Source organism: Syngnathus acus, chromosome 21, assembly GCF_901709675.1.
Source record: "Syngnathus acus chromosome 21, fSynAcu1.2, whole genome shotgun sequence".
In the NCBI taxonomy this organism is placed as follows: Eukaryota; Metazoa; Chordata; class Actinopteri; order Syngnathiformes; family Syngnathidae; genus Syngnathus; species Syngnathus acus.
This window is the reverse complement of record NC_051105.1, coordinates 2095782-2105247: the sequence shown is the minus strand read 5'-3', so window position 1 is coordinate 2105247 and position 9466 is coordinate 2095782. Positions and strand designations below refer to the sequence as shown.

At 48.4% G+C, this 9466-nt stretch overlaps 1 protein-coding gene across 2 annotated transcripts in view; it reads right to left on the bottom strand.

Moving 5' to 3' along the window:
• Positions 1–833: 833 nt before the first annotated feature.
• arhgap20 (Rho GTPase activating protein 20) overlaps positions 834–9466 on the bottom strand; it is an 18319-nt gene continuing 9686 nt past the window's right edge. Inside the window, exons 4-15 of one of the 2 annotated variants that reach the window (XM_037240043.1) lie at positions 8527–8676; positions 8126–8167; positions 7930–8014; positions 7764–7841; positions 7457–7523; positions 7057–7242; positions 6107–6300; positions 5778–5942; positions 5554–5663; positions 5288–5477; positions 2982–3096; positions 834–2898 (exon numbers count right to left, since the gene is read on the bottom strand). In XM_037240043.1, the coding sequence (XP_037095938.1) occupies positions 1580–2898; positions 2982–3096; positions 5288–5477; positions 5554–5663; positions 5778–5942; positions 6107–6300; positions 7057–7242; positions 7457–7523; positions 7764–7841; positions 7930–8014; positions 8126–8167; positions 8527–8676 (2701 nt within the window). In that variant the 3' untranslated portion in view covers positions 834–1579. The remainder of the gene's footprint in view (positions 2899–2981; positions 3097–5287; positions 5478–5553; positions 5664–5777; positions 5943–6106; positions 6301–7056; positions 7243–7456; positions 7524–7763; positions 7842–7929; positions 8015–8125; positions 8168–8526; positions 8677–9466) is intronic. The other variant, XM_037240044.1, reaches the window with a different exon arrangement.

Sequence of the window (9466 nt, the reverse complement as noted above, 5' to 3'; positions counted from 1 at the left end):
TCAAAATCAAAACGCCGATGACGTAATATAACACCTTTACGTGAAACCCTCAACATTTGGACGAGTATCGACACCAGGTATCGGTACTAGCGCCAAAAGTTGCCTACTATGTTGTTGATTGTGTGCAAGAAAGAGGAGAGACTGAACAGAAATGATAGAAAACATGAGACCTTCTGTCCTAGGTCATCAAAACCCACAGACCCCACAGAGGACAGCACAGGGCAGACAGTGCAAGTGTTTAAGGAGGCCTGTCAGTCAGTCAATTTGCCATCTGCTTCGTTTTCCCTTCGGTGTCAAAGGCCGTATTTAAATCACAAATACGGCCCCGCTGCTGTGCCGAGCGCCGTAATTAGGAGACGCTGCCGGGTCTTGTCCGCTGACATTCTTGTGGACCTTACATAACAAACCAGCAGAGCTACGAGCTGGAATTATGATTGACGGCGACTCCGCACAAAGACTCAGGAGGCAGCTTCCGAGCCGGAACAGAGGCGTTGAAATGTCCCTTGATTTTTTTACAATGCATTTTTAATAATTAAGCTAGATTTGATCAAACAGATAATGAAATAGATGGTAAAGAATTCAGCCAGTCGCCAGGGATGCTGTATATCTGGCAGCAAGCACACTTTGTTTCTGTCATAAATGGCGCCATTATGAATGCGCCTGAAGGCATAGCTGCCTCTTACACTTGTTGCATTTTTATGGGTTTTTTTTTCTCGTACTGCTGCACACAAAGATCTGATAACCCTGACTTGAAACTAGGGCTGTCATTATCAAATATTTTTCGATTTCATTATTCTATCAAAAGCTAACAGTACAGCTAAAATCAAAAGGAATCTTGGAAGAGAGCATTTTATTCAAATGTTGTACACAATAGAAATATGTAGCAAATATAGTTTCTATGGCAACAGCAGCAGCACATGTACAAAAATACAATTTGATTTAATTACATATGAAAATGATCATACTTATATTTATCATATATTTCTGTATTATAAATACAATTTTACAATGTGGGGGAACTAATCATACAATTACAAAATGAATTCCTTTTTTATACAAGATAATATAATGGAAAATTCCCTAATTAGCACATTAAAAAACCCAGAAGCAGGGACATTGATTTCTCCTAATAAATACATATTTGTCGGCTAGATTTAATCACTAAAAGAATCTTTTGTGTGCTGGAGATAAATCTGATAAATTTCAAAGCACAAGTTGGAAACTGCATGCTCTTATTTTGTAGTATGCACAGACAAATGGCACCAGCAAGTGCACCTCAATTTGCGCAAGACATTGTCATTTTTAAAGGTTTTAACTGTGTTTCGTGCTCTTAACTTGTCTTTATGTCAAGTAAAAATGCTCTTATTTTGGCGGGATGCAAATGGAACGTCTCTTGCCTCTTTTTGTGATATTCATTTTAGCAAAACCAAAACCGCATCTTATTTTGGCGCTAAGCAGGAAGTGCATGTGTACCTTTTTAGAAATATAGGAAATCTCCCACCCTGGTACCGTAAATGCTATTTAGACAACAGTGAGTAATACAAAGCTGGTAAAAAGTGGCTATGTACAAAGTTGGTAGTTACACGTACGACTCTTCGGCAAAGAAGAGTTGGTCAAAATCGTCCAATCTCGGCTCGCTACACTGCCGACTCCGCCACTCCTTCTTGGCCTGGGCGATGGCTAGCGCCACCTCCTGGCTCCTCCGCGCGGTGCCCGCCGCGTCCCCACTTGCCGAAAAGTAGTCCTGCACGGTACGGTCGGCGGAGGGCGACAGGGGCTCAGTGTCCGACACCCTCAGGCGGGCCCGGGGTCTGTCCAGGGTTGCGGTTTTGGAGGGGTGGCAAGAGGGCTCAGACCGGCGGCGGGGCAGAGTCCGGCTCTGGACAGGCGGCGTCAGAGAGTGAGACTTCTGGCGTTTTAACACGAGAGTGGTGGCACTTTGTCCGTAGAAAACGCCCATCGGGGGCTGGCCGGCGTCAGTTCCTGTGTTGTGGAGGAGGCGGAGCTCTCGCACCGTTAGAGGCTTGTCCGCCCCCTTGTAGAAGGGCGAGGTGCACTGTAGTTGAAGGAGCGCCTGCTGGTAGGATGGAGGACTGCCGGGCCGCCGGTTGGGCGTCCCGGTTTGGGTCCCAGTGGGCAGCGATTCCTCACTCGCATGTCCGTTGAGAGGCTGCTTCAAAGAGAGGCGACGGTCCTTCTTCAGCCACATATTGGGGTGGGCGCCGTGGCCGGGGCGGGCATCCTTCTGCGGCGGGGAGCAGCGTGGAGACCGGAGGGGGCCGTCTCCTGTCGGGGCGATGCCATAATCGGTGGAGTACTGTGAGAAAGCAGAGTCTAAGGAGCTGAGCGAGGAACCGGTAGGGGACGTGGCCGGCGAGGAGAGGCTCGAGCAGCTGGCGTCTAGACGCAGCGGAGGCACGTGCTTGTTCTTCCGCCGCCCGCCGTTCTGGTCGCGCTCCGAGTTCAGGTGGAGCCCGTTTAGCTCCTTCTCCAGGAACTCCTCCTCTTCCTCCTCTCCCTCCATGGCGGCATCATAGCTAGCCTTGCGTAGCGGCTGGCGCCCCCCGGCGAGGACGGCTAAGGCGGGCTCCGAGCTACGTCTCAGCCTCCGGCCGGCGCTCTGCGAGGATGCTCCGTTGGCGTGGCGGGCGCGAGGCTGGCGCGTGGCGGGGCTGAAGCGACGGGGCCTGGCCAGGGGAGCCAGCTGCAGAAGGAGGTCGGCGGAGGGGCCCTCGGCGTCCGGTTCGCAGTCGCTGAGCGTGAGGACCGAATCACGGCTGCGGCTGTCCGGTTTGTCGCGCAGAGGGAGTTGGTCCTGGCACGGAGACTCGGGTTCGTCGTTCAGCTCGTTCTCCAGGCTGTCGTAGGACGAGTCGTTCATTTGGAACGACGACGCATCTGGAACCAGCCACGTGTGATGTGTAAATGAATGTGTAAATGTTCCATATTTGTGTAGTAGCATCACACAATTGATCTCTCACCGGAGCTGTGCTCGCTGCCGCCGCCCTTTGGGCTGAACGCAGAAAACAGGGAAGTGACATCATCACCCAGCATGGCGGCGCAATTCTCGATGAGGAAGCGCACCAGTTCGCACACCTAAGGCGAGAGAACTAATGTCAAAATTTACACATTTTAAAAAAAAATGTATTTCCAAAACAAATTTGATGGGTTTTGAGACCGAGCGATAAAGTGCTGAATCAGCAAGTAAATGTCCATTTTGTGTTACAGGCAGAGGAAGTGGTGGAGCTTCTGTTATGCCAAGATTTAGCGCTATGTCGTTAGCAAATACGCTACATTTGTCTTGAATTTTTCATGTTGCCTATTTCTTTGACACAGGTAAAATATATGCAGCAACTTTTGGCAATTTTGCCGTTAGGAGTACGCAAAAGAGTGTTTTCTTCCTCCACACACACCTCGTAGTCATCAGACAACACTAGCGGAGTGTTTGCTCACGAGGCATGTTTATTGGAGGAGTTCCTGACCTAAATAACTTTTTTGTTTTCCCCGCCAATATCGGCGCAGCTGTCCAAACGTTTCCTCACATATTTTCATTCTGACAATTTCCACCTTTTCAACACCCACGCGCTCATTCCAAGCTGACCGCGTAAACACAACCCCCCCCCCCCTTATGGTACCTCATCATTTTGGCTGAGAATCTGGGCAGGAATTGCATCTTTTCTTCACTTTGACCAGTTTACATGTTTTTAATTTCACCAAATCCTTTTCAGACATAAATGGGATGATAGTTGCAGTAGTTAGTGCATCTGGAAAGTATTCACAGTGCTTCACTTTTTCCGCAGTCTGTTATTATAGCCTCCATCCAAAACGGAATAAATTCATTCAAAAACCAACAAACATGGGGCAGCGCTTTTTCAAACTCATGAAACAGGACTGAACAAAGAAAATAGTTGATGAACCAAGGTTTTCCCTCATTCTAAATCTTTTTTTTCAGTTTTTAGTCTGAGACTGTGAAAGCGGTTTGCTGTAGGACCAGCATTAGGCGTTCACCAGACCGTTCTTGATCTTGATAAATGGCTTAAATTTCAAGTCAAATTTGAGAGGAAGAGTTTCGCGTGTGTTTACACAAGCAAGTCAGCCTCGCTGACGCCATGGAAACGCAAGTCACTTTTTTGTTTGTTTGGCTCCAGATGTTGCGGCTTAGTGCGTCTGGATGCTGTTTGCCGCTGCGCGTAAACAGCCAGCCTGCTCTCTGATGTCACCATTTTGTCCGTTTTTTTACAAAGAAAAAAAGACAAAAGCCGGTCGCCTGGTTTCAGATTAGAAGGAGCGAGATCCAGGAATCCACATTCTGTGGTTTTGGATGACGTCCACTGTGTTCTTTGCAAATGTGGCTCCAATATGCTGCCACTGCCGAGCGGAGTGTACTCTTAATCCTCCTCTTTCCTTCTGCTTATTTTTGTTGAAAAGATGAAGCCAAAACATCCTTTATATGCGATCACAACCAATTCTTTTTAGTCCTTTGCAACAGCTACAAATTTGCAGCAATCGACGAACACTCAAGAACACAAACCCTGACACTTGAGTCCCATCATGTGACCTATGATCTCATTTACCTGTCAGAATATGCCCCTTGTACTTTGGATTAATTATTCTAACAGTACATATTGACGAGATCAAGCGTCACAAGCATCTTTGCGGTTACAATTGATAATAGCGCGGTCACATGACTCCCGTCCAGTTTGGAGACGAGCCAGGACTCTGTGGAGGTGCGCCTCAGTAAGACTTGGCTACAGTCTCGGACCCCGTGAGGGAAAATGTCGAAAGCAGAGTATTTGCCAAAGAGATATTTGTGGCTGCTGAGGTTATTTTTGCTGACATATCACTATTTTTTTTTTCCATCTCCTGGATGGCCGTCCACACACACACACGCATACACTGGAAAAGCAAACTAGTGTAATTCCATAATAATAACATACTGTAGTAAGAGACTTGTTGACATTGCATGCTAACTTTAGTGCCTTAGCATTCCCTCGATACGTCAAATGTTAGATCACTGTACGTCCAAGTACTTTAAGAAGCCATGTTGTTAGGCATCAAGAGCTGTTTTGTCTTGTAGCATCCTGAAATGTTAATCAGATTAGCCTTGTGGTTTATCTTGTCAGGGGAACAAAGATTAAACCAAAGTTAAATGTTAGTGTAGCTTTTAGCATACAACACCTAATATCTGATAAGCAATCTGCTGGATGGAAGAACAGACGTCTGTATCACAGCCAATGTCAGTTTCGCATTTCGCTTTCTTGATTGCTACCTTGGAAGTTTCTCTTACCCTCTTGGCGCCTTCCCCCTCCATCTCGGGGGTTCCGGGCATGGAGGCCCAAAGCATACTGGGAGCGATGCAGACGGATAAGTTGAAAGCATTCATCTGGTTGTCGTGAGCGAAGCCTTGGATGCGGTGCAGCACGCCAACCACGTGGCGCAGCAGCAGAAAATTCTCAGCGGGCAGCAGGCGCAGTAAGCTACAAAACAGCCAATCAACGTCATTTCTATTGATCAAAGAAAAACCGGACTAGCTCGTGGCTAACTTATTGCTACCTGTAGACTTTGTCGGTCACGTCGTCGCTTCCCTCACTCTCCATCGCCGCCGTCCACTGGTCGTAAAGGTCACAACAAAGCAGGCTGCCGGGGATGCTGCGAAGGAAGTCCTGCGATAAAAACGCATTTAATGGTTTTGATTTTGAGGGTTATTTCAATTTCTTAGGGTGGTGGTAGTTGCTCAATGGGAACTATATAAGCGTCACCTCAGGAAACCTGTTTACCTTGAGGACGCCGGCCACGACAAACACGGACTGGCCTGTAATCTCGCCATTGTCTGTCCCGGCGTCCAGTTGTTCACGCAGCTCCCGGCATGCCTTGGCTGCCGCCGAACGCCGAAACACGCCACGGGTATATGGACCCTCTACGTACAGGAACACCAGCATGTCCTGAACCAAGACATTTTATTTCTATTGTTAGCATGGAGTCAGCTGAGTGTGAGGTTAGCGCTTTGAGCTAACAACAGCATTTTTTTATTTGAGGCGCAAAGCATGCTAGCTGTTAGCAATGCTAGTTGATAGCATTTCCATTTAGTTGCCAGGACTGCGCTCACCATTACTGGTTTGGGCAGGCCACTGTCCGCCGAGCAGACGGAGGCAAGCGGCCGCCCGAAGAGGTGACCCGGGACGGGGCCGGGCGAGGTAGGACTGTGTGGGGGCGCGGTGTCCAGCTGGTTGCTGGAGCCCCTCCAGAAGGGCCAGTTGATCAGAGAGCGTTTACGCTTGAACGACTTTGGCGGGGCAGCGTCTGCGGAAGAAGTTGATGTCAGGACGACCTTAATTTACAACTCTAATCCTAGCTTGAAACCGGAACCCCAATCCGGGTTTGAATTTAAAACCCTACTGTAAAACTCAAATTAGATTTCTATTCTAAATATTAAAAAGATCAAATATTTTTCACATGATTACATCATCAATTGTTATTCTCTTGCCAAGCCTCACTGACACTGGCAGGACTTTTTTTTGTTTCCCTGCCGTCAGCGTCCATCTTGTTTGTCTTTCTCGCGTCCCGTCCCGTTTCCTGCCCTATCGCTTACCCGCCGTCGGCTGTTGCTTTTTCCCGCCTGCTCGCTGACCTTCAAGAGTGTTATCTTTGCTCACGTTTCCATTTTCCCTTTTCCCACATTCTTTCTTACTCACTTTTTTTCTGGGGGTTTAAAGTCAGAGTGAAAACATTTTGGCAGTGAGGCAACACTGCACGCACATCACTTTCTCTCTCGGGTGTCCCCCGCAGAGGAGGTTGCGATATCGCCGCAGTCAACCTCCAAGTTCACGAGTTTGCTTTTCTCCAATATTTTGCAAAGACTTTGAGTTGTTGTTTCTTTGAAAATATCGTTTTACGGACTAAAACGGCAGGGAGCGAGGTAGCGACGTAGTGTTTGCGTGTAGGCGGTAACGCTGTTGAGATGATGAAGTCACGGCGTGAATTAAACTTGTATCTCAAGGCGCCACTTTATGCGGATCAAAGCAACGCCATTGATGCTGCAGTGTTTTTGTCGCTGACCTGCGAAGGCGTCCGTGCCGTGCGTGACTTTGCTGGGTCTGAGTATAAAGTGACACTGGGTTTCCGGAGGCAGACATCGGTCCAGGAGCTGAACCTCGGGACAATCGCAGGGACCGCTCACATCTCCGCTAGCGCTCCCGCCGTCTCGAACGTGACTCATCTTGATGCTGAATGGGAACTCGTGGCCTGGACGGAGGAATGATTTGCACAAAAATGAATGCCGCGCCCCTGAGGACTGGATGTTTTGGAAATCCACATCAAAGCTTTAAAGGAACAAATGTCCTGGAAATGTTGAAAAAAACAAACAAAGGCACACTGTGCTTCCAGATGGGCGAGTTGAAGCGTGGACATGAAAGCCTTTAAAGTGAGAATAAGGCATTTAGTACGCAGTGGTCCTCACCTATCAGCGGGTACGGAGGCTCGTCCTTACTGGAGCTCACCCACAAGCGATGATCCTTCATGTGACCCTACAAAACAAAATACAGGCTTAGGGTTTCGAGGCAGTGTTGAGATTTAAAACTTCAGACACATGTTTTGGTTTATAGGACAAGATTGAAGGTTGGGTCTCAAGACAGGGTTAGGGTTTCGATCAGGGACTCAAGCCTGGCTTGGGGTTTCAAACAAAGGTTAAGGTTTCAAGGTTGGGTTTCAAGTCATGGTCTGGAGACGGGGTTTGGATTTCAAGTTTCTAACAAAGCAGGACTCACAGCTATCCCAAACTGCGTGAGTGCCATGCTGATGACCTCGTTGGTGTTGTCTGTGTTGTTGACCGCCAGCGTCTTGGCCTAAACAAACGCACACATGGTTGCTTTTTCACATCCCCAACCTAAGTACTCATTATTATTTTAATCATAAGCAGAAGACCTATCTTACATAAGCGCAGTTTCCCATATCCTTGGCAAATATCTTGAGTGGGACCGTCTTGGGGTCGTCCTTCTCTTTTCCCTCGGTGATACGACTGACAAAGAAAGTCAAAGATTTAGAAGAAGAAAAAAAAGATTTCATCCTCCGATTGCCAAAATTCTACTCATTTCATACATGAGAAGTAAATCCAAAAATCTTTTTCTACCTTTTGATGAGCGCCAGCCATTTCTCCTTCTGCTCCTCGGAGCTGCGGACGAGAGACGAAAAAAATGACACGCATTCCATCGATACGAATCATGACGACGAGAGGGAGCGTCTGTGCAAAAGACGCCGTTGTGTGACGTTGCGCTGAAGCTGCGAGACGATTCCCGCTGAGGCGGAATGTGAGAATGTTACGTCACGGCACGGCTGGCTGCCATGAGGCCAGAGAGTGTAAATGGTGTAAACACACACGTGTGTGTGTGCGCCTGATGTTAGCCTGTCGCGCTGCGGTTTAGCTGAGGATTGTTCGGAATGGTGCGCCGCCCTTCAGGGCCTGTTCCATCAATTTTGAGGTTTCTATCTTCAAGCTATGGAATGGAAACAAAAGAGCCGTTTGGCGCGTACCTGAAGGTGGCCACGCTGTTGCAGGTGGGCCATCCCAGAACGAAGCTTCTCTCCGGGCTGGTGCTGCCCTCGCACACCTCGTCCACGCAGCCCGCCGTCCACATCTCGCACGAGCGCACTCTCGCCTTCACCTTGAAGTGAGACGGAGACCTGCGGGAGGAAGTCAGAACGTCTTATCTTTTATCCATCCTTTCTCCAAAGTGCTTTTCTTCCTCTGTGGTGCGCCAGCCAATCACATCGGCGAACGGAGGACAATTTAGAGTGCCCATATCGGGGGCTGGAATCAAACCCAGGCAGCGTGCTAACCAATGCTCCACCGTGCCGTCATTATCCTTTGTCTTTCAAAAAATATTTACATCAAAACATTTAAATGGAGAAATCCGTGGGAGCAGATGGTGTTAAGACTAAAAGCCAAGCACGTGTGAAGCCTTAAAAGAGAGCAACGCTAATGAATGATTGCGCGCTGTTTATGAACATTTTTGCTGCTGCCGTGATTACAGAGGACGCTCCGACTGCGGCCCGTGCACGTCGATGCACGGCGGCCATTTTGTCAAACAATCCTCCGAGTTGGCCCGCGTTCACTCCAGCCACTGTGTAATAAAGACAATTATAGCCAAGGGGTCAGCTCCGGATGGAACCGACCACAAAGGTCCTGCTGTGTCCTCACGCTGAGTGTGTGTGTGTGTTAAATATGGACGTGCTCTTTAAGTTTCTATTTCGGTGCACTGTTCTGGGTGGGGAGCCCTCGCGCTGAGCTTTGATCGCCGCCGGGCTTCATATGGATTTAATTGGCCGAAAAATAATTACACGTTTAGCAGAGGGAGGCATAGCGAAGAGTTGACGAGGTTAGAGGAGTTCAAGAGGGAGAGAAGGGGGGAAAGACGACGTAACGGCCAAAAAGAGAGACGAGCTCAGAGGGAGAAAGAAAGTAAGTGGGTTA